At 44.1% G+C, this 22,875-nt stretch overlaps 1 protein-coding gene across 4 annotated transcripts in view; it reads left to right on the top strand.

Annotated features, from left to right (window-relative positions):
• Positions 1-763: 763 nt before the first annotated feature.
• Positions 764-22,875, top strand: part of FEM1C (fem-1 homolog C) — a 58,150-nt gene continuing 36,038 nt past the window's right edge. Inside the window, exons 1-2 of one of the 4 annotated variants that reach the window (XM_068247232.1) lie at positions 764-830; positions 13,467-14,155. In XM_068247232.1, coding sequence (XP_068103333.1) covers positions 13,612-14,155 — 544 coding nt within the window. In that variant the 5' untranslated portion in view covers positions 764-830; positions 13,467-13,611. Of the gene's footprint in view, positions 958-3,560; positions 3,597-13,466; positions 14,156-22,875 lie in introns of those variants that run through there. The other 3 variants (XM_068247225.1, XM_068247220.1, XM_068247230.1) reach the window with 3 other exon arrangements.

Consider the following 22,875-nt stretch of genomic DNA (forward strand, 5'->3'; position numbering starts at 1 on the left):
CTCCACTTGGTGTTGGAAAGTGAGGTGAATTGCAGTGCTGATCAATATATTGTTACATTAGGTAAAGTATTGTAATGCACATGCAGCACATTTACATTTGGGGGGACAGCGGCTAGAGGTTTAGTCATGTTCATCGTTTTCGATTATCCTACGCCGTTACTGCCGCACACTAAATTTACAATGTTGGCCCGAGATTTCCCAGCATGCCCGATCAATACATTCAACCAATTTTGGCCCTAAATCAGTCGAACTATTGGCGATCGGCCATCCTTGTGGCGATACTGATTTTCATGTGACTCAATAAAAATTATTAAATCAAATGGTCAATCGGCAGCCAAGTTGCTAGATGTATGGCCACCTTAAACATTTTTAAAGATAATTGTAACACTTTAACATTCTACTGATATAACGTGTGTTTATTGTCGCATATGACATTGTCCATGGGAAATATTGGGATCCAGACAGCCATGCACAGAAATGTTTGCAGCAGATCTTGTGATTGTATGGATGTCGGCTGCCCCTCAGCCTACAATCTCTTCCACGTAACCAGGTCACAGAACCCCTGGCACGCCGATCCCCACATTCCAGAACTATGTTGGCCCGACCCATCCATGACGTCATGTATGCGCCCTTCCCCCGCCGCACACTATTGTGGACTAACTTCCTCCGCCCTGCCTTACGAAGTCGCTGTGACTTCTCAGTCAAACTTGAGACGGCTGCACGCACGATGCGCTGGAGAAGACTCGTGCGTGCCGTCCTCCTACCGCGCCTTTATGCTCCAATTGGCTGGGGAACCTCCTGCTAGTGACCAACGGCAGGTAGCAAGTTAGGTGCGTCTCATATCAGACGGAGGAGAGCCCCGCCTGCACCGTCAGAACGGCTGCAGCGCAGGTTGGAGCAGTGCACAGGGTGACTTGGGGGGGGAGACCCCGGCTACAGGAAGCGACCATGGCCGCGGTAATGTCAGCTTCGCCTGGCTGGAGCTAAGTCTGCGCGTGTGACTGTCTGCTTCCGCCTACATTCCAGAGCTTCTGTGTCTTTCCGAGGGTTGGATCCATCCGCGTACAGCAGTCTGTTGTGGCCCGTGGCTCTCCTACTGCTGTGGAACTACAAAACCCAGACTGCCAGGGAATACTGCGCTTTATGGCTATTCCGTATATAAAAGGGGGCAGACGCTTTATTCTGGGCTTTGTTGTACAGAAATATAGGAAGAATTGTGGTCTGACTCTCATTTGAGGAGATAATATATAAGAAATAGTGGCGAGTGATTTGATGGGTTTCCCCACAACCAAGCAGATGGTCAAATCAGCCACACGTTATAATCTTGTTTTTGTTAACAAATTAGACTGTAATGAACTTCATTTCTGTACAAGTCTACTAAAATATGGCAGATTGTATTATGGGATTAAAATGCCTGGTACACACTGCAATTTCCCATCAGATGGACATCAGATGATAATTTCAGACAGGTCCGATCAGTTTTCTGATAGATTCTTTTTGCAGAAATGATTGGAAAATTGATCAGACCTATTGGATTTGAATTGACATGTTGATTTGACAAGAAATTGCACGGTGTGTGCCATACAAAATGTGTTAGGCCAGAGAGCCACAGGTCATTATAGACATTGTTGTTTCCTGAATTGTGTGCTTCACCTAGCTGGGGGTTTTCCATTCAGAGGCTTTGGTGTAAAAATCCAGGTTTGCATTGCTGCTGTTGATCTTGAATGCAGGGATTTGACTTTCCAATAGTTTTACATAAATCCAAAGTTTGTGGGACTGATCCTGAACTTTGCACACAGCTAATCAGATTTCGAAAGCAAATGATTCTTTGATTAATATCAATCAAGCTGTTAAGTGATAATTTGCATTGTAAACTAAGACTATACATCTCCTGATTCAGTCCCTAGTAATTCTAAAAATGGAAAAAATAGACCTAGTGCACGCCAAAAAGCCTCTAGCAGATCTGCAAAACGCTAGAGGTGTTTGAAGCAGATTTCAGAGCGATTCTAGGCATGTTTTCTAAACCTGCCTAGCGTTTTTGTGTAGCAGATTTCAAATATTGTTACAGTAAAGCGCTTACTGAATAGCTTCTGTAACAAAAACGCCTGGAAAACCGCTCTGATCTAGCGTCTACAATCTTGGTTCCCTTAAAGCCCAATCTACACGATACGATTCTTTGTGTGATTCGATTACGATTCTATTTACGATCTGACATGTCCGATCGGGATTCAGTTCGATTTGCTATTGTTTTGCAATGTCGAATCGAATCCTGATCGGACATGCTGGATTTAATTGTATCGTAAATAGAATCGTAATCGAATCGTACAAGGAATCGTATCGTGTAGATTGGGCTTTAGCCTCATTTACAAGGTACAATTTTCTATCACCTGAATCTATTAGCTTTCCAATAACAGATCGGATTGAAATAGATTTTGGGTACTTATCAATACAAAAATCTATCTCAAAATTGATCAGAAACAATTTGGATGCCTACACACTATGCAATTTCTTAGCAGATCACCAGCTGATCCAATGGAAAATGGTACCATGAGGCTTTAAATTCGTCACTTTGAATTTTATTTGCGATTGCTTTGAATGACAGTTTAGCATGATACACACTCACACACTCACACTCTTCAGTTATCTGCGGGACCTTTAACAGAAGTTGCCTTAAAGAAGAACTGTAGTGAGAGGTATATGGAGGCTGCCATATTTATTTCCATTTAAGCAATACCAGTTGCCTGGCAGCCCTGCTAATCCTCTGCCTCTAATACTTTCAGCCATAGGCCCTGAACAAGCATACAGCAGATCAGGTGTTTCTGACAAATTTGACAGATATGACAAGATTAGCTGCATGCTTGTTTCTGGTGTGATTCAATCACCTGGTGTGATTCAGACACTTCTTCAGCCAAACAGACCAGCAGGGCTGCCAGGCAACTGGTATTGCTTAAAAGGAAATAAATATGGCACCTCCATATAGCTCTCACTACAGTTCTCCTTCAAGAAAAATGGTGGTCAGTGATTCAACCGAAAAGATTGCTAACTACCTCCTCGGGGGCGTTTGGAAATACCTGTACACCTTCCAAAGTTTTGCCTGAGGCAATCATGAACAGTTGTTCTTCTGAACAGGGTTGTGGAGTCGGTACTCCAACTCCGACTCCTCAGTTTATGAAACCCCGACTCCGGGTACCCAAAATGACTCCGACTCCTTACTCTAATATTTAACAGGGCTGTGGATTTTGTACAAAAATCATCCGACTCCTCAGTTTATGAAATCAACGACTCCTCGACTCCGACTCCACAGCCCTGCTTCTGAGAAGAAGTTTTAAAGGCTGGCAACGTTTTTTTTTTTTTTTTCGAGCGCGAAATCGCATTTCAACTGAAAACCAATTTTAGTCAATGGAATGGTTCACGGTTGAATGAAATACTTCCCATTAATTGTGTACATCTCATGTATAACGCACAATGTGACTTTTCTATGTTTTTCGTATAGTGCATGGCATGCGACATCCTAACATGAATCTAACCTAAGGGATTTCTTTAGTTTCAGACACAGGAACGCTCACTATAGGTGATACCATATTACTAAAGTACAGGTAAATTTTCTTACCAGGAAATGGATTGTGATAGAATATTTTAGTAATTTCATTTGTCATCGCATACGTGACTGATCATGATTTAATGTCTGATCATTCAAGCTGTTGAGGTCATGTTTTTTTCATAACCTTTTGGCACTTAGTACTGCTATTTTACAGCTTTTCTTTACAGCCCACATTATCTGGTATTCAGGGTACCAGTATTGCTTACTGTGAAACTAATTGAAAGCTTTTGATTGATTTTCAAGGACTGAATTTACTGAAGAACTTTCCTGATGTTAGAAAATTTTGATTGAATGGACAGTGGATCTGTTAGCTTTGTACATCTAGTGAGGCTGGGCAAATTCGATCAAAAGACAGATCTATCTCTGATCAGTGAAAGAGATGTTGGCTGCCCACACACAGATTCCCAATCGATTTCAGCATGTAACTTTCAGGAATCGTCCTTGTGACGCCACCAGATGTTACATGTGCATTTATAGTTGACCTGTTACTTCGTCACCAAGTGTCCACTCTTTACTTCTGTGACGTCACACAGGCGCCTCGCGTGCTATATGCCGGTAGTCAAGTGGGGCCTGAATGTGGAAATACGGCGTGGACGCACTGACACTAAATCTGTCTGGGGTGTATGGGCAGCCAGCAGTTCTCTCTGACCAACTGCAACTGTACAGCATTATGTACTTCATATTGAATTCATGCGCGTGCATGCCTGCCTGCCTGCTGCAATGTATGCTGGGAGATGTAGTGTGTGGATGCCAGAACAGAGATCTTTTGTTTACAAATGTATTCAACTTGCACCACACAATATTAGATCAGATACCCATAAGAATCTGAGTTAAGGTTCCAGTAAAGGTGTGCACAGGCACCTTGATCTTTGTCGCCAGTCAGGGATCAGGGCCCGATACCTTAGGGTGATATCGCTGACTGGCCTGTACAGACGAGTGACAGCTGTGTAGCTGATGACATGTTCTGTTGTTTGTTGAAGCGGACAGAGCAGCATATGCAGGATGTCATGCAGTGGCCAGGGGAGCGCTGCAGACAATGTGATTGGTTGGGGTCGGCGGCTGCTGTATCTGCTCAGGCAGTCCTTATCGCCCACTTTGGTCAGGTGTATGTACAGGCCTTAAAGGAGTCATCAGGCAAAAAAAAAAAGGTTTCACTTACCTGGGGCTTCTACCAGCCCCATGCAGCCATCCTGTGCCCTCGTAGTCGCTTGCTGCTGCTCTGGTGCAGGAACATTAACACGTACATTTTTACGCGTTAGTGGTTCAACGCGCAAAAATTTACACGTTAAGCCACTAACGCATAAGAATGTATGTGTTAATGTTCCTGCACCCGTGGGAATGCGTAAAAATGTACGCAATGTGGCCCGCTGACCCCAAGGTCGGCAAAAACTAAACTTACTGACAGAGGGGGACCAGAGCAGCAGTAAGTGACTATGAGGGCACAGGAAGGCTGTATGGGGCTGGTAGAAGCCTGTTAAGTGAAACTCATAATTTTTTTTTGTTTGCCTGATAACTCCTTTAAGTACCTGATGTAATACTGATTAAGTTGCTGCTAGCCTTGTGCTGCCCAGTGCATTATAAAGCTGATTGTGTACTGCTCCAACTTGATTGCAAAATGAAATATCCTTACTCGATAAAACGTTCATTCAATAAAAGGATTGTACTCCCAAGAGAGCTGACATTTTGGAATTTATCCAACCATCTATCTGACGAAAAAACGTATGGTGTGTACCCAGCATAACACACCTTCTGGCAGTATAATCTCTAGCTGTCCTTTGAGATTCTACCTAAACAATCTTTTCAAATTGTATTCAACCCATTGACCTTCATGGTGAGCAACTGCTTGGCAATTCTGAGCAAAGTTAGTGCAATCATATTGTAAGGTGTTGCCCGCTGAAAAATGCTGTTCCTCTGTGCTTGAGGTGTATCATAGGAGATAACATGCCAGTTAAATACAGAACTGACACAGGTTTAAGCACATGGCATTCCATATTGGTTACCATGTACACAAGCATTGAAATAGAAATGTGACTAATGCAGACATACAGAGCACTGACAACTATGCGTGATTATAAAGGACCAGCTACATGCACACTTCACTGATAGTCTCCGCAGATTGTCAGAATTGTTTCCTCTCCTGCAATCTGGCATGCTGGATCTCTCTTGCCCATCTGCTTTTATCCTTGCTGGAACTTTCTTGGTCATGTTTGCATCAGGGCACCACTCACTCCTGCTCCATAGAGCAGAACACACTGCTTAGCCAAAAGCTCTTGTTCAGAAACTGCCACCTGAAACAAATGGGAATAATCATATTGGCAAAAAATGTCTTAAATGTTTCCATAATTGTAGTGCTGAAAGAATAGGAAAGGTTGTTTTTAGCTTCTTGACAGGGAAGCACTTGTCAGAGTATGCTGGATATTTTCTTTACTACAAGTATCCTGTATTAAAAACAGTTTCAATGAACCACTGAGGTAAATGTCACCTTAATTTGTATTTTATTACCAAAGGAGTTGCTGATCTGAAACAATTATTGTAACTTTATAGTATCCCAAGCTTCTTGTTTTCCAGATCAGAGATGTGATGGCCAGTACCAGATCAGTGATGTGATATTTGGTGCAGTTAAAGTGCAACTAAACTAAGAGCTTCCTCTTTGCTCTAAAACATATTAGCCATAGGATGATGACCTTTATGGAATAAAAAAATTCTTCATTACTATGAAAATCCTAATACCCACAGCTGCCCCCCCCCCTCCCCCGGAGTTTTAACTTGGTTTCACTTTGCAGGGAGCACTGAAAGAGTTAAGCGTCAGTGTTTATGGTGAGAGCTGCCTTGGCAGAGCTCTCCTGCAGTCTATTTAGGCTTCTTTTCAGATGGAAGGCTGAACTGCGCATTTATCGGGCAGTTCAGCTTCCCGGTTGCTGCCCAGGAGCGTCATTGGGGTTACACAACTCCACATTCCTGCTCTGCTGATGAGAGCTAATTAGACATTTCAATTTTGCTACACAAACACAGAGCAGTGAATTGCCTTATAAACTATATTTAGATTGAAACCTTTTAATTGTGTTCTGTGGAAGAGTTCGGGTCCACTTTAAGTGTGGGTTAGCTGAGGAGGCTATTAATGAGACTCGTATGAGAATCTAGTGTGGATCCCTCCCAACATCACTGGATCCTTTATCAGCGAAGCAAAAATCCATTGTCGTCGTCCTCATCCAACCTGCCAGGAGCTGCTCTCCCATCCCTCTAGGCTAGCAACTGTACAATCATTTGCCCCAAACTGTTGCCCACGTTATCGAGTTCCAATCTCTGCAAAAGTTATAGAGCTTATGTACACCGCTTTAGACTTGGTATGCTGGATTTAGGAATCCACAACTGACACTGGCCAAACATCAGGTAACTTGGCCGATCTGATTTGATTATTATAATGAATTATTATGATAATCTGTGCCACCTAGAGCATGCCTAATTGACGATACAATCATTTTTGGACCGAAAGTGTGACATCCTACACGCCCCCACATTATGCCAACGGCCATGTGGGGCACGTGTATATGAGGCAGTGCAGATTTGTATCCAGTAGTGGTAGGTAAAGTATTTGCACTGGGCACCAGGGGTACATTTTACACTGGGCGTGGGGGAACAGACAACGTGGCAGCGTCTCTAGGTCGATTCCCACAAGATTCGATCAGGAATTGGCCTGAGATGTGTGAGCAGCTGACATATCTCTGTAACTAGATTTTATTAGAGAGATCTGTCTCTTGGTCGAATATGCCCATCATCGCTAGATGTTTGGCTACCCTAAAGCTGCAGACCACTAAGAGAAGAGTATAGGTGCCATTTCAAGCAGCTTGAGTGCTGTGGTCATTTAGGCCAGGTTAGTAGGGCCTAGGGGTTAGTAGTATAGTTAAGATTTTATAGCTGAGAAAACAAAGTTTATTCTACTTCTCAGATTGTAAATGTATCTTGGATATATCGGGCATGATTAGTGTCCTTATTAGATTGCAACAAAGCAGTCTGACTTGTTTGAACAGTTGTTTAGTTGGCCAGTAAGCATCATCACTTATCATAGCTGAACTCTGGACGGGATACAACATTTGTCCTTTAACTTCTGCAGTTCTCCGAATTTAATTAAACTGTATTTTGCACGTGTACAGTGCATGTTCAAATAGCCAGCAGTGAGGGAATGTTTTACAAATAAACTACAGAGTTAAGGGGCCCATAAACTTAGCAATTTTCCCTCCGGTATACAGCCGATTCGATCACAGCTCCACAGATTGAGATCGGTTTCATGCTGAAATCGATTCACAATCTGTGTGCAGTAAAGGCAGCCATACGATCCCTCTCTGATCAGATTCGATCAGAGGGATCTATCTGTTGGTCGATCTGATGGCAAATCGACCAGTGTATACCCACCTTTACCTGACTCTGCCCCATTGTGCTCATGATTCCACAGTAATACCTTATCTGAAGTGGTGTTTTGTCTCTTCCACTCCCCATGAGACCATGGTCCCAGCCTGCTACCTCCCTCCGCATGAATGCATGGGCACCCTATGCATTAGCGCAGATGGCAAGGCAGAAGATGCCTGCTGATTGGTGGTAACCTTGCACCTGCTGTGTTTTCTCTCTAGGCTTGATACGTGAGCCTACCTTCAACCTGCACTGTAGTGTGCTGCAGGGGGGGAGTGAATATGTTGGTCATGTGACTGCCAGTGCTAGCTCATTATATACAATGGACATAGTAATAATCCCTCCTTTGAAATAGTCATATTTAGTTGCATTGTAGCTTAAAGCGGAATATAACCCTGCTTTTCAACTTTGCTCTAAAACATTTACAGCATATTATATACAAAAAGCATTTTTTTTTTTTACTAGACCAGCATTGGAAGGGATAAACACAGAGGTTTAAAGTTCCGTGGAGAGATATGCAGAAGTTCAGATTGTTACATTCTATTTAGTTAAATGTATCTATTGAGAAATGTTACACTCTTTGGCTGTCCTCCAGCTCCTTCTCAGTCAGAGACATTAGTGAGTCACATTCAACACTTAGATACATTTATGTAAACAAAATGTATCTATGTCAGCTTCGGATGGGTCCTGCAGAAATCTACAGGAACTTTAAAGCCCTGTGTAACCCTTCCAATGCTGGTCTAGTTAAAAAAAAAATGCTGGTTGCATATAATATACTGCAAATAATGTTTTAGAGCAAAGTTCAAAAATGCAGGGTTATATTCCGCTTTGAAACACAAAGGCATAACAAAAAATATATTTACACAGTATAACTTGTAGCAGCCAAGTAAAAGATATAATGGCCTCAGATCAAAAATAAACAGGATCAACCACCTAAAAAGTTTGTCAACTCAAGTTTGTCAGGTGTAACGAATCAGCCCGTCAATTACACCCTAAGCGAATTGGCTTCCACCTATGATCACCTGTTATCATATTGATTAGTTCAGTGTAAAAATAGCTATTCCTGGAGCACTCCCTCCAAACTGGATTAAAGAATGAAGAGAAAACTGGTCAGAGAGGCTTCCAAGAGGCCTATGTTAATGCTGAAACAGTTATGGGAATTTATGGCAAGGAGTGCTCATTATGTGCGTGTTACAACAAGGGCTGTGGAGTTGGAGCAATTTTTTGGTACCTGGAGTCGGGAAAAAAATGCACAGACTCCTAATGAATTTAAACTGTAATTAAAATACAAAATATGATAACATTTTCTATTTCTTAGATAGTCGTCATAAATAATTTATATATACAGTAATAGCTGTGCTTAGTCCACAAAAATGAAATGAACCAATCAAAAAATAGTTACTTGTGCTGCTTCAATAAAGCAGTCCCCGTATTTTTTAAGTCAGTTATGCATATCTGATTGTGACTGTGTATCTATGTATCTCTATATCTCTTATATATGTTACGGCCAGAACCCGTAGTGTGGCCACTTCGGGTTCTGGCCGGCCAATGTGCGAAGTGGCCGCAGCGGAGCGGCCAATGTCAGAAATGTAATGACTACACTAAGCTACAATGTATTTTACGGCCGTCTCGCTGCGGCCAAATATATAACAACTTGCTTAATTTTATTAAATATAGCCGGCGGCAATGTAATAGATTAAGCCGCCGGCTTTCACACTGCCTCCTCTCCTCCTCCCCTGCCTCCTGAACGATACGGAGCAGCCGGCGGGGACACGCGTGTCCCCGCCGGCTGCTCCGTATCGTATAGGAGGCGGGGGGGGGGGGGGGAGGAGGAGAGGAGGCAGTGCGAAGCCGGCGGCTTCATCTATTACATTGCCGCCGGCTATATTTAATGAAATTAAGCAAGTTGTTATACATTTGGCCGCAGCGAGACGACCGTAAAATACATTGTAGCTTAGTGTAGTCATTACATTTCTGACATTGGCCGCTGCGCTGCGGCCACTTCGCACATTGGCCGCCCAGAACCCGAAGTGGCTGGCCAGAACGCGAAGTGGCCACACTTCGGGTTCTGGCCGTAACATATAGTATACTAAATAACATCTATGCTGTAAGAATAAAGCCTGATGTGTAGCCATGTCACTAATAAAGATGGTCATTGAGATAGAAATAATTCTGCTCTGATGCTGGTTTATGCAAATTTATGCACTCCCTTTGCTCATGAAATCAAATAATTTGATATGTTGTTAAAATTTGGTTTGATGAATACGAATTAAAGGGTACCCGAGATGGATGAAAATAAGTATTTTTTTTTTTTTTTTTTTTTATTTTATTTTTTTTATACATACCTGGGGCTTCCTCCAGCCCCATTCAGGCTAATCAGACCCTCGCTGTCCTCCTCCACCACCTGGATCTTCTGCTATGGGTCCAGGTACTTGAGCCAGTCAGCGTAGTCCAGCCGTGTGACGCTCCCACAGCCAGGAGCATTCTGTACCTGCGCAATAGTGCTACGCAGGTGTAGTACGCTCCCGGCGGCGGAGTGTGTGCATGCGCATTACGCCCGACTGACTCAAGTACCTTAACCCATAGCAGAAGATCGAAGATCTAGGTGGCGGAGGATGACAGCGAGAGACTGATCAGCCTGAAGGGCGCTGAAGCCCTGGTTACAACATTATCACTTCCAAAATCTGGCTTGTATGGGATGATTAAAGAGAACCCGAGGTGGGATTTACTTATGCTAGTGGGGCACAGAGGCTGGTTGTGCACACTAACACCAGCCTCTGTTGCCCCATGGTGTGCCTCCAGGACCCCCCTGCTTGCCGCTAAACCCCCCTCCCCCCCCCCCCCCCCCCCCCCGCAGTGCTGGCGACATGCAGCGTGTCGCCAGCACAATGTTTACCTCTTGCCTGTTAGCACCGCACCCCCGCCTCCTCCGTATTGGCGCTACCCGCCCGCGTCCCTTGCCTCCCGCTGTTATACATGGCAGAATCCAATACAGCTAACCAAGCCTACTGTAAAGCACAGAGGTGTTAACAGTATGTTTTGTAGATGATCCTCTGCCGCAGGGAGTAGAGCATTTGTCCGGATAGAAGGAAACCTAGATGGGGAGAGATGCTGTCAAATTCTTGAGGAAAACCTGATGCCCTCTTGTTTTCAATAGAATACATATGATTTAAACTTAAAATCCATTGAATATCAATCCAAACGATGGCATTTTACAGTGCTTCCCAGTGAAAGTAAAGGTGGCAGCATCTGCAGTGGTGAGAGCAAGGTTTTGTTTAGCTTTGTGCAGATGCAGTGGTGAGATCAGTATTCGACAAGGTTTCTGCTGAAATCTTGTCTGTCAAATGGTAGAATTTGGTAGAACAGGTAAACTATCCGATATATTTGGAAGATGTCGATCGTTTAATCTGATCCACTATACATTGAATGGTTTATGGGGTACCATTAGGCCACATTTGCATGCGTTAATTGTGAAAATGTATAGCTATATGTGGGCCATTTACATTTCTATGCATAAACACTTATTTATATTTTTTAAACAAATGTTCCAGCAATTTTGGTTATTAAACAGCGCTAGTGGTTTTGGAGAGAGTTTATAGAGCTTTTGGCTGGATAGTGTAATGGTTAAGGGCTCTGCCTCTAACACAGGAGACCTGGGTTCGAATCTTGGCTCTGCCTGTTCAGTAAGCCAGCACCTATTCAGTAGGAGACCTTGGGCAAGTCTCCCTAACACTGCTACTGCAGTGTTCTCCCCAGGCTCTTTTAGCCAGGTTCTCCACCCGGCTAGTTTTGGTGAGCACCCGGCTGTCATTGGCTCACTTCCTACTCTGCTGTAAGCAGATTTGTGCTGAGAAGTGTGGGCCCTGTATTCTCTCATCTCGCCCCACCCGGCTACTTTTTCATGCCACCCGGCTGGAGAAAAATTCTGGGGAGAACACTGTACTGTCTATAGAGCACGTCCTAGTGGCTGCAGCTCTGGCGCTTTTAGTCCGCCAGGAGAAAAGCGCAATATAAATGTTCTGTGCTTGTTTTGAATCGATTTTCACTGTACTTTTGCATTTTTTTGTACTTGTTACTCAGTGTCAATAGCTCCAAAAAGGTACTAAGTGATTCTTTCTGGTGTGAAATGGTCTTTAAAGAGGAACTGTAACGACAAAACGTCCCCTGGGGGGTACTCACCTTGGGTGGGGGAAGCCTCAGGATCCTAATGAGGCTTCCCACGCCGTCCTCCATCCCTCAGGGGTCTCGCTGCAGCCCTCCGTGCAGCGGTGACGTCAATATTTACCTTCCCGGCTCCTGCGCAGGCGCTCTGACGGCTGTCTGCTCCGAAGTAGGCGGAAATACCCGATCGCCGTCGGGTCTGCTCTACTGCGCAGGCGCACGTTTCCGGCGCCTGCGCAGTAGAGTGGACCCGACGGAGATCGGGTATTTCCGTCTATTTCGTGCCGAAAGCAGCCACAGCACCCCCGCTGGAGCCAGCAAAGGTAAATATTGAATCTACAGTCGGGTCTGTCGCCGGCTGTTCGGAGGGCTGCAGCAAGACCCCCGTGGGACAGAGGACGGTGTGGGAAGCCTCATTAGGATCCGGAGGCTTCCCCCACCCGAGGTGAGTACCCCCCAGGGGAGGTTTTTGATGTTAGTCTCTTTAAGAGTTAATTGTCCATGTGATTATCAACATGCTGGAAAGCGCCGCAATCGGAAAAGCTCTTCAAAAGCGCTCTGTGTGAAACAGCCCTAATTGATTAAGTGGTTAGTTAGGGTGACCTATTTGAGAATGAGCACTGTACAGGCACATTGCTTGGCTATACCCAAGCAGCCGGGGTTTTTTTTTTTGTATATGGAGAGCGTGATTGGGGGGGGGGGGGGGGAAGGAATACTGCTTGGTAATTGCCAATGTGCTCATTATCTTGCTGGCCTATTGTGCTTACTGTTGTGGTAGGAGAGATGTATCTGCTTCATATACTTCCTAACACAGGTAGCCGGATACGATTTTGCTGTTCGTAGATTGTGAAAGAGAAGAATCCGCTCACCGGTGTTCCATAACCACTCCATTCTTTATTTTGTACAGACACAGATGAGCTCGCTCATACCCCGATTGTCACTGTTTGTACAAAATAAAGATTAGGCTTTTTATGGAATACCAGTGAGCAGATCCTTCCCTTTTACTGTCTCTGTTCACTGTCCTTAAAAAAACCTACTTGAGCAAAGTCTTCAGCTGTGAAATAGTAATGGGCATATGTAACGGTTACTGCCAGTGACATTGTGCAATAATTGAACAGCTTGCTTTTGGAGTTTTGTGAAGCTTTAATCGTGACTGCAATGTGTAGATCTGTGTGAGGCCTGAATGTTGTGCATAACTGAAAGTTTAATTTTAATTAAGGCAGCAGTAAATGTGTGTGATAGAAAGCAGTGACCATTTAAATGTGCTAACAGTTGTCTGTGCTTTCTTCTCTCTGTTCAGCTTTATGCATCCATAAATCCACATTTATGCTTCTCGTGAGACAACGCAGAGGATCCCATTCATATTGCTTGTGCCTTTTCTGGATATTTCTGGCCGTCGATCTGGTCTCTATTCACATACAGAAGTCTCCCAACGTAGAGCAGCCATGGATCTTAAAACGGCGGTGTTCAATGCTGCCCGTGATGGCAAGCTGCGCCTTCTTTCCAAATTGCTGGAAAATAAGGCCAAAGACGAAGTATTTTTGCTTATGTCTGAGAAAACCAATGGGGCAACACCACTTTTAATGGCAGCACGATATGGCCACCTGGACATGGTTGATTACCTGCTGGATCAGTGCAGTGCCTCTGTGGAGATTGGAGGATCTGTGAATTTTGATGGGGAAACCATAGAAGGAGCACCGCCACTGTGGGCGGCCTCTGCGGCCGGTCACCTCAAAGTGGTTCAGTCCCTACTGGATCATGGAGCTTCCGTGAACAACACAACCCTCACAAACTCTACTCCCTTGCGAGCTGCCTGCTTTGATGGTCACTTGGAGATTGTGAAGTATCTGGTAGAGCACAAAGCTGATTTGGAGGTGGCCAACCGTCATGGGCACACGTGTCTGATGATCTCCTGCTACAAAGGTCACAAGGAGATAGCCCAGTTCCTGCTAGAAAAAGGAGCAGATGTGAATAGGAAAAGTGTGAAAGGTAACGCCGTCTAGAGATCTGCGCTGGAGTTTTCAACTCTAAAAAAACCTGAATCCCTCTCCCTAATTCCTTTTTGTCACAGTCCTGAAATGCTTAATTAACTTTTGGTATTAAATCTGAAGTGATCTGTTTCTGGATGGTCACACCAACCAATTTGCTTTTCCCCCATAAAAGACCTCTAAAATGAGGATATGGAGGCTGCCATATTTTCTTTTAAACAATACCTGTTGCGTGGCAGTCCTGCTCATCTCTGGCTGCAGTAGTGTGAATCGCACACCTGAAACAAGCATGCATGTAATCCAGTCAAATTTCAGTCAGAAACATCTGATCTGCATACTTGTTCATGGTCTGTAGCTAAAAGTAATAGATGCAGAGGATCAGCAGGACAACCAGGCAATGTGTGTTGTTTAAAAGGAAATAAATGTCAGCCTCCATATTCCTCTCACTTCAGGTGTCCTTTAATATCTGTAGGGTACCTGATTTTGGCAGTAAAATAACACACACATATAAAGCTGCATGCAGATTCAGTTTGTCAACTTAAAGGTCAACTCCCATGAACAAATGTATAATACATACATGTAAAATGTAGATTTCTCCCAGAATAAAATGCACTATAAATTATACTTCACATCCCCCCCCCCCCCCCCCTTTCATATGTCGCCGTTAGCGGGCAAGCAGGAGGTATCACACAATAGTGTCTGTCTGTATTTTCTTGTTAAGCAGTTTCATGGCAGTTCTCTGTACCTGTTAGGCCACCCGTCAGCTTCTGAACCTGATCGCCTTGGGTGACATCGCTCGTCCTGGCTGCACACACATGTCAGCTGTGTAGCTGGCGACGTGCTGCATTGCTATGTGGAGGGACGAGGAGTGGAGCATGCGTGGCGTCATGCAATGGTGGGGGGAGCCTCGCAAATGAGATAGATGGGAGGGGATTAGCGTTGTTTGGGTTGATGAGATCCGCCCGGTGCATCGCTCGGGCTCCCTGGCTGCTGTATACACACCTGATTGAAAAGCTTTTACTTATGTAATGCTGTTTGGTTTTAATAAATAAAAAAAAAAAATGCACCGCTCAAATGAGAACACACACATAGCATTACATTATCAAAAGCTTTTCAAAGCCCTGGTGGTTAGAAAAGCATTCTTTGTGTGAAGCAGCCCTAATTCTGGTAAAATAGGAGACTGGCTACAAAATTGGCACAACTGTAGAGATTGCTTATTGCTACCACTGAAGTAGTAAAAGTTAGGAAAGGGGGGGGGGGGAAGTGTGTGTACTAGGGCAAAGGTCAAATTCTCGCCACAGAAAATAGGTCTCTGAAGTCCACAGTACAGAGCTGTCATTTAGTTGGTTCATTGTTGGAGTAAATATCTTATAGCATAAACGCTTTTTTTTATAGATTGTTGATGTTTCTATAGTTGTGACAATTGTCAATAATTTGTGATTGATTGGTGGAGCACTATACTGATACATTACATTGTTTTGTCAAAGTGTAGTGTGTGTGTGTGTGTGTGTGTGTGTGTGTGTGTGTGTGTGTGTGTGTGTGTGTGTGTGCGCGCGTGTCTCGTCTGTAGACCTAGTCTTGAACCCGCATTCCTCCATGTAGTTGTTGGATGTTGTAACTTGCGGAACTTGATCTCCAGTTTGAAAGATGACAATACATATGATGTACTTTATATGTATTGGAGGTGCAGTCCTAATATCTAGCCATATGAAACATAGAAAATGAGTTATCTGGTTGCCAGGGACACATGCTATAGAGTGGCAGGTTTATGTTTGTTTAAAATACTTTCCCTGCAATTTAAAATATTAAGAAAAAAAAAAAAAAGTCCTATGTATGTTAATTGTAAATTTTGAGTTAAGATATGGTATTGCCTCAACTCCCTAGGGTTAAGGAAAGCTATCCTATTGCTAGCTGGCAGACAACTGAAGTAGTTGCCATTAATGTACCCTCTGTTACTTTGTAGATGGTAGAACTACATTGCAAATTAAGGCTGTCCCTTAGAATTTTACACCTAGCCTGTGCCCGTGATTATTGTGCAGCTACTTTTCATTGTCCGCTTTTGGGCTGGTTCAGATGGACGCTTGCAGAGCGTTTAGCGCAAGCGTTCGGAACGTCACGATAAATGCTCCCATTCAAGTGAATGGGAGCGTTTACACCGAGCTTTTGCGCGCATTTACACGATCGCGGCGTTCGTGTCCCGATTTTCGCTAGCGTTAGAGCTGCCCCTGGAAGCGACATGTAGCTTCCAGGGGGTGGCCAACCGCGGCGGCTAATGTTAACTTAGGGAAAGAAAAAAAAACGCGACCGCATCGGAACGCGACGCAAAGGCTACTGAAACTGACCGCGCAGCCGCCGCAACGCCCCCAAACGTGACGCCACGCAGACGTCCGTCTGATCCAGCCCTTAGTTTTGTGTGATCTTTCCGTGCATCATCCAGACTTCTATGCTTTTTCTTTTCAGTGTGGAGTATCAGGAATCCTGTTACTTGGTTCTAGTGATTGCCTTAACCTCCTGGGCGATAATCCCGAGCTGAGCTCGGGGTATGTCACGCAGGAGGGTTTCTCAGGCCCTGGTGGGCCGAATTTTTTTTTTTTTTTTTTTTTTACATGCAGCTAGCACTTTGCTAGCTGCGTGTAACTTCCGCTCGCCGCTACCCGCCGTGCCGCGCAGCCCCCCCCCCCTCCAGACCCCTTGCGCAGCCTGGCCAATCAGTGCCAGGCAGCGCTGAGGGGTGGATCGGGACTCCCTCTGATGCCACGACGTCGGTGACGTCATCCCGCCCCGTCGCCATGGTGACCGGGGAAGCCCAGCAGGAAATCCCGCTTGCTCTGATCGCCAAAGGCGATCGGAGTGGGTGGGGGGATGTAGCTAGCACTAGGCTAGCTACAGGATTTAAAAAAAAAATAAAATTTAAAAAAAGTGCTGCGCCCCCTCCTGGGTGATGTAATTCTATCGCCCAGAGGGTTAAAGAGACTCGGAGACGAACTAAGTTTTATACATACCTGGGGCTTCCTCCAGTCCCATCAGCCTGGATCGCTCCCACGCCGCCGACCTCCGCTGCCTCTGTCCGCCGGTACAGAGTCCCGTCATTTCGGCCAGTTGGCGCAAGCGCAGTGTGCTCCCTCCGTACTGCGCATGCGTACAGAGCCGGAGGGAGCCCCTGCACATGCGGAAGACTGGTTGCGTCCGGCGGAAGTGCCGGGACCCGGGTACCGGCCATAGAGGCAGCGGAGGACGGCGGCGTGGGAGCGATCCAGGCTTATGGGGCTAGAGGAAGCCCTAGGTATGTATAAAATCTTTTCCTATTTTTTTTTTTCACTAGCTTTGTCTCTGGTTCCCTTTAAAAGCAGGGCTGTGGAGTCTGTACAAAAATCATCCGACTCAGACTCCTCAGATTTTGAAACCTCCGATTTCAGGTACCCAAAATGGTTCCGACTCCTTAGTCTAATACTTGCCGGAACTAAAGATTTGGTACAAAAATCATCAGACTCCTCAGTTTATAAAACCTCCAACTCCGACTCCAGGTACCCAAAATTTCTCCGATTCAGACTCCTCGACTCCTCAGCCCAGACAAAATGATTTCCTTTTCAACAATATCAGTTGCATGGCATCCTGTTGATCTTTCTGGCCAGTAGTGTTGGATTTAGGGCCGGTTCACGCTGGCAGTTAAGTGGCAAATGAATCCGTGAAAATGGCTCCCCCCAGACCCCCATCACCAAAGTGGATTTTGCTAGCTAGAACGGTCTGTTTCTCCACTGAAAGAACGTTCTGTTTTCTCATTACCCCCAATACAGTGCTTCAACTTCCGTTTCCGTTCCGCTGGGCTCAGGGGTCCAGAAAAATTGCTGCAGCAGGAAATTTGCGGATTGCGTGGAACAGATCCATTCTAACTGACCAATGTGAACAGATCCATAGGTTAACGTTGGATCAGTTCCCATCCCTTAGGATCCGTTCCGATCTGCGAATGGACACTTTTTTGAATAACAAGTGTGAAGCAGGCCTAACCTGGAACAAGCATGCACCTATTCTTGTTGGATTTTTGTCAAACCTCTGATCTACATGCTTGTTCAGGGTCTTTGGCTTAAAAGTATTAGAGGCAGAGGATCAGCAAGACATCCAGGCAATGTGCTTTGTTTTAAAGGAAATAAATATCTCGGCCTCCATGTGTCTCTTACCAGTTACCACCTGTTCCCTTTAACCTGCCCCTACCCACTGACTTGCTTATCTCAGGCCCTTCCAATGCCTATCATTACCATTTTGCTTTTAAGCCATAACTGGCCACATCCTAGTAGGCAGTGCTCTGCGGGTTTTTTTTCCTTTCTATGCATTTGTCCCTTAACCAGTTCACCCCCAAGGGTTTTTACCCTAACGGACCAGAGCAATTTTCACTTGTCAGTGATCCTCCCTTTTATTCGCTAATAACTTTATTACTACTTATCACAAGAAAATGATCTATACCTCGTTTTTTTTCGCCACCAATTAGGCTTTCTGTGGGTAGTACATTTTGCTAAGAATTTTTTTTATTCTAAATGTGTTTTAATGAGAAAATAAAAAAAAAACATTTTTCTCAGTTTTTAGCCATTAGTTTTAAAATTAAACATTCTCCTGTGGCTAAAACAAACACATTTTATTTGCCCAGTTGTCCCGATTATTAAACCATTTAAGTTATGTCCCTATCACAATGTATGGCGACAATATATTATTTAGAAATATAGGTGGTGGTCTTTTCTTTTTTTTTTTTTTTTTTTTTCTGGCCATAATTACCAGCCCCAATGTAATAAACTAAAATTAATTTTCCCCCATAAAGTCTAGATTAAAAAAAGCTGAGTCCCTAAGGCAACTATTATTTTAAGCTTTTTTTTTTTTTTTTTTTGGAGGGGGGGGGGGTTGGAAGTTTAATTTTATTAATTTTATTAATGTGTATGTACTTGTATATGTATGTATTTTGTATGTGTAATATACTTTTGGGCCACAAGATGGCGCAAGTGAACACTTCGTTATAGGAAGTGATCACTTTTTTTTTTTTTTTTTTTTTTTTTTTACACTTTATTAAAATGTAACAATTTCCTGTTTTTGTGAATGGACGTAGCCACTGTTCGCGGTCACGTCCATTCACTCCAGGCACAGCGATTGGGTAGAGGACCGCTTGGTCCTCTTCCCCAATCACTCAGCACGGGATCCCGACGGAAACTCCGGCGGTAGCGGTGCGCACACGGCGCTAGCGGCGGGAACACGTGACGTATTAAAACGTCATGTTGCCGTTAATAGGGTAAAGCATGACGTTTTAATACGTTAGTGTCACTAAATGGTTAACAAAATTCCTTCTCACTCTTTGGGCAGGCTTTCTCCTTCTATTAACTTGCTTAATCTCTGCTTGGTGATTATCCTGTTTTCCTCCCTGTGCTTTAACTGTTGCCTCCACCTTTTAAAGCTGTTCACAGTTAAAACTGAAAATTAAACAGGAGTGTTCTTCTGTGAGTTGGGAGTGTGACTTTCTGCTTTCCCTTGCGCCTGTATATGCCACCTAGATTTGGTAGTTCAAGCTCCCGCGAGGTGCCTACTACTTATGCAAACTTACAATTCTATGTAATATGAGGGTCTACCTAAAATATCCAAAGTATATTCACTCAGTTTACCCTTCATTAGTCGTGGGAGCCAGGCCTGGCTAATTCTAGGCAGCTGCAAGACAAGGTAATACTAGCTCCCAGCAGGACACTCGCAACGGCACCAACAAACAACGGTTTAGGCTGGCAGACAGAGCAGTAGAATTTTGAAAAAAAAAAATGCAACGTGAAAATAAGTGCATTGAAAGCAAGCAAGGTGCAGATTATTTTTGTGGTGTTAGTTTTGAGAGGTGTTTATTAAAACTTTCTCCGTTTATCTTCTACAAACTCTTATTTTCACTGTTATATAATGCAACAGGGTGGAACCCGACGGGAAATAATATGCACTGTACGTTAAAATGTGTCTGACAGTTACCTCAGAACGCACAACTGTACTGTGAATAGTAACATGGCAATTGCCTTTTCACGTTGCCATGCGTATCACACACAATGTGCAGGGCATAACTAAGCAGCACCCCACGTAGTGTGAACGAGCCCTTTATAAAGTGCAGATTTGAAAAATACCTCTCCATGTCCTCCCCAGGCCTCCTGAGCTGGATGTAAATCAAGGTTTTTGTTTGCTTTAGATTGACTTACTGTACTGTTCCAGACATTTTGTGATGTTTGACTTCTTTCTTTTTAGCAATGACCTTTGTATCCTGGAATGCCAGCAAATAGTACATGGCAGAACCACTGGCCTTTTGTAATCTTGAATTAACTTTGACTTGCGTTTGATCTAGGGTAGGAACTTCTACACTAATGAAGCTGCACCATGTCAGTCGTGTTCCAGTGCTAGCTGTCCTAACGTTTACATGCTAACTGACCCCTCTTTGTCATATTTCTGTTGTGTACATGAACTGACAGTGACAGGGGATACACAAGAGTGCATGTACTACCAGTCCTAGCAAGAGATTGTCTATATTTTTTTACAGAGCAAGGTTTAATGGACAGGTCCAAGGTAAAAAAAAATCTCCTTACCTGGGGCTTCCGCCAGCCCCTGGCAGCCTATCTGTCCTTTAATGCAGCTGCGCTCCCCACCGTTGCAGATGCCGACCTCACTAAAATGTCTTCTTCTGCGGCCACTTTCCTCGCAACTACTCTCACGTAGACTGGAGTGTTCTGTGCAGGCGCAGAAGACATCTGCAACGGAGGGGGACCCAGGACGCCAGCTGGTAGCGGAGCTGCATCGAGGGACAGATAGGCTGCCAGGGGCTGGAGGAAGCCCCATTTAAGTAGATCTTATGTTTTGTGTGTGTTTTTCTGTACACCGGATGTGCTCTTCAAGAAAACCAGTACTTTTTGTAAAGAAGGCAGTTGGCTTGCAGGGGAAAGCAGCAGCAACTCTTATGAAAACTAATCAAAAGGGGTTTTGTTTGGGGGGGGGGGGGGGGGGGGACGTTCCTTTGCTTTTCCTTCTTCCCTAACTCAAAGTTCAAATCGACAATTTTTTTGAATTCCTGTTTGAGAACTCCAGTTTTTGTTTTTCTGTCACAGAAGGTGCAGGAAGCATGTCACTCTTGCACTTGTCTTTATTGGTGTATGCGAGAATGACTGTTAATTTTCCTGAAGTGTTTGAGCTGTTATGGCCCATTTTACATGAGTAGATGAGCCTAAAAGTGCATTTTCTTCGGATGTGATCATTCAATCAGATTTTTACTATCAAAATTGTATAGAAAATTGCACAGTATGTGGAGAAAATTAATTCTATGGACAATTGGAATACACAATTTTATCAATAGTAAATTTGGATTTTACAATCATGTTTGAAGAGAGAAAGTGCCCTAATCTGACCTGTTTGAGAGTAATTGATGATTTAACTTCTAAAAGGGGCACTTGAATAACAATAGTTTTCAAGCATCAAACTGGTATTTAGGCCTGGAACCCACTTGCACTTGGTTGAGAGCGATTTTGTCTTTTAAAAGCGAAAGTGAAATATAGACTACGCAGAAATACTATATGGTGGGTTTTTTTTGGGGGGGGGGTTTCCGTATTTTTGGGACTATAAGTTGAACCTAGGTGTAGAGGACAAAAATCGGGGGAAAAAATATAAAACCTGGTTCGTCTATGATACAGGGGTGTCTTATGGACCTGTGATCCTGCTGCTGCACTCCCCTCTGGTCTTCTTGCTACTGTATGCTCTGCGGGTGCCGTCCTTGACGCTGTATGACCCCAGCCGACACACTCCTCTTCCCCTCTGTCTCTAGCCGCTGTACATCTTGTTGCTGTACATGCACCGTCCTTAAGGCTAGTACACACTAGCAATTTTGATTGACCAATGATTGCTCAATTTTACCACCTCCATGTAGTATGACCATTTACCTATATAATCTGCATAGAATTGAAAATCTGTTTGGCCCTCATACTACATGGAGGTGGTAAAATTGAGCAATCATTGGTCAATCAAAATTGCTAGTGTGTACTAGCCTTAAGTTACGGCATCCTTCTTATTTTCTATTGCCCTGACACTTTGTGACCTGATGGCGCACATTGCGGCAAATGTAATGCGGGGTGCTGCATGTACATCGTTAGGTCACAAAGTAACAGGGTGACAGTAGCTAGGAAGGATGGTGTATGTACAGAAGGATGGTGTGGTGGCTGCAGGCAGAGAGTGAGGGGAAGAGGAGCACAGTGGCTGGGATTGTGTAGTGTGAAGGATGGCGCTATCGTAGAAGCGGAGCATACAGCGGCAAGATGAGGAGAGGCGCGTAACAGGATCGGTAAGTGCTTTCCTGTGCACTCTGCACCATACCTACTGAATATGACACATCAACTTGTTTTTCCCTTTATATTCTGAAAAATACGGTAACATGGGGAAATTACTTGCATAAGAAAGAAACATTTAAAAAATCTAATATCTGGGCAACAGTTGTGGTTATCCTTGGGGCCCGTTTGGCAATTTGTAACAGTTTTTTCAAATGGACATCATATTAATATACAGCATAAGTCATATGTTTGCTGAAATGTGGAAGTTCTTTACCTGTTGAACATGCTGTTATGTACGTTCTTAAACAGGAAAACGCTATTGACTTGGGCATACCCGGTGACCTTGTTAGCAAAAATTATGCTATGCTTTGTGACCTGTCTCAGCAATAATGTCATATAATGGAGTACAAGAGCA

This window comes from Hyperolius riggenbachi, chromosome 1 (assembly GCF_040937935.1).
Source record: "Hyperolius riggenbachi isolate aHypRig1 chromosome 1, aHypRig1.pri, whole genome shotgun sequence".
NCBI lineage: Eukaryota > Metazoa > Chordata > Amphibia > Anura > Hyperoliidae > Hyperolius > Hyperolius riggenbachi.